Here is a 2119-nt window from a genome sequence, read left to right on the forward strand (position 1 = left end):
GTCTAAACGCTCACTTAGAATAATTTGAATTTTGAAGAGAAAATATTAAGTAGTGGAAGAAAATGGGTCAAATGAAAGGCAACAAGTTTGAGACTGACACACCACGCAATTATACAAAAGTGTGGTTTTGCCACCATAATGATAAGTTGACAAGTGATGCACAACAGAACAAAGCAACAAAGATTCATTCTTTCAGTCAATAAACGATTTAAAGGTCTAATTATGAAGCAATTAAAATGAAAAATGTAACCATGAAGGGTTGTGGTGGAGTGAGCTCCTTAATCTTTAACCGGAGGTCTCGGGTTCAAGTCCCTATGTATGGAATTGTCTTTGTTAGGGAGCGCTTTACTTCCAATATAACAATTTCCTATGCGAATCCGAATTTAATCGATCCCAAATATGGGTACCGGACACCGGACGAGAAAAAATAAAAATAAAAATGTAGCAAGTCTCATCCCTCTCCCATAGTCTCTTTGGGCCCCACAAACCCCCAATAAATAGCGACCTTTGGAGGCCTCCTGAGAAAACATCACAGTGGTAGCTTTCGAACTATTCTTATTCCCAGGAATTTCTAGCTTTTTTTTTCACTATTATTTCCCTATCTTTCCAATTCTAATATAATAACATCAACAGTGTCAACATGGTTTGCCAAAGCAATCAAGTGGTGCAACAAGTCTGCGAATTGTACGAAAAGATCACCAAATTGGAAAGCTTGAATCCGTCCAAGGATGTCAACATGCTGTTCACAGAGCTTGTGAATACGTGCATGCCCCCAAATCCTATTGATGTTTCTAAGCTCTGTCAAAAGATTCAAGAAATTAGGTCTCATCTCATCAAGCTCTGTGGTGAAGCTGAAGGACTTCTTGAAAGTCATTATTCCAAGATTCTTGGCTCCTATGAAAACCCTCTTCACCATCTTAATATTTTCCCATATTTCGACAATTACATCAAACTAAGCTTGCTTGAGTTCAACATCCTCACCAAACAAACCGCCATAACCCCGGCCCGAATCGCCTTCGTGGGATCGGGCCCTCTCCCTCTAACTTCTCTGGTTTTAGCTACCAAGCATCTTAAGAGTACCTACTTTCACAATTATGATATTGACTCTGCGGCCAATTATATGGCGTCCCGCCTCGTGGCATCTGACCCTGACTTGTATGAGAGGATGACTTTTCACACTACAGATATCATGGATGTAACGTGTCCCTTGAAGGAATATGATGTTATCTTCTTGGCGGCCCTCGTGGGGATGGACAAGGAAGAAAAGATTAAGGTCGTTCATCATTTGGCTAAGTATATGGCTCCTGGAGCAATACTGATGCTGAGAAGTGCACATGGTGCGCGCGCTTTTCTCTACCCTGTCGTCAATTCTCGTGATCTCAAAGGCTTCGAGGTTTTATCTATCCACCATCCAACAGACGAGGTTATTAACTCTGTCGTTATTGCTCGTAAGTTGCCGCTGCAGCCACTTGATCAAGGATTTGGGTCCATTGTGCTTCCGAGCAAATGTGCTTGTGCTGAGATTCATTCGTTCAATCATATGAATAGGGTTAACGTGATTGAAGAATTGTCACTAGAGGAGCAACTTTCTTGAAGAGACTCATATGATATGTTGGTGATTTGATTTATGTTTTATTTGTGTCCCACTTGGAGTTGTAGCCCTTAATTTCCATTTTGGTTCTCAGTGCTTTCCTGCTTCCCTAACCGTTCGATCCACTTCCTGAACGTGTCCCATTATCCCTTTGTCTCATCTCTAGGAAATAAGATGACCATTCGGCATTTGTTTTGGTGAATTTTGTTCAAACCTCTATCCATATGAATGCATTAATCATGATGAAATGTGTCACGGCCCGGAATTTCCAACCCGGGATCGTGATGGCATCTAACATCCATTTGCTAGACAAGCCAACATTAGTACACAATTGATCATTTTAAAACCAATCAGTAAGTAATTTAATAAGAACTAAGATTGTAGAGTTTTAAAAGACAGATATAATAAAGCAGAACCATGATGTAAACTGCGCACCCCGGTCAGAGATAATAGATACCAGTACGCCTTGAAGCCTGACGATCTCGCGGATGTAAATTTGAGCCAGCTGCTCGGAAGAATAAGTAGTCA

The 2119-nt window shown here is 40.9% G+C and overlaps 1 protein-coding gene across 1 annotated transcript; it reads left to right on the forward strand.

The window, feature by feature from the left end:
* Nucleotides 1-544: 544 nt before the first annotated feature.
* On the forward strand, nt 545-1839 carry LOC104111414 (nicotianamine synthase-like). Its single transcript, XM_033660054.2, has one exon. The coding sequence runs from the start codon at nt 641-643 to the stop codon at nt 1592-1594; it is 954 nt and encodes a 317-aa protein (XP_033515945.1). The 5' UTR covers nt 545-640; the 3' UTR covers nt 1595-1839.
* Nucleotides 1840-2119: the final 280 nt, after the last annotated feature.

Source organism: Nicotiana tomentosiformis, chromosome 12, assembly GCF_000390325.3.
Source record: "Nicotiana tomentosiformis chromosome 12, ASM39032v3, whole genome shotgun sequence".
NCBI lineage: Eukaryota > Viridiplantae > Streptophyta > Magnoliopsida > Solanales > Solanaceae > Nicotiana > Nicotiana tomentosiformis.

Bases quoted from the DNA above. Each gene is read 5' to 3' on its own strand.
- LOC104111414 (XM_033660054.2), top strand. From the start codon at position 641: ATGGTTTGCCAAAGCAATCAAGTGGTGCAACAAGTCTGCGAATTGTAC.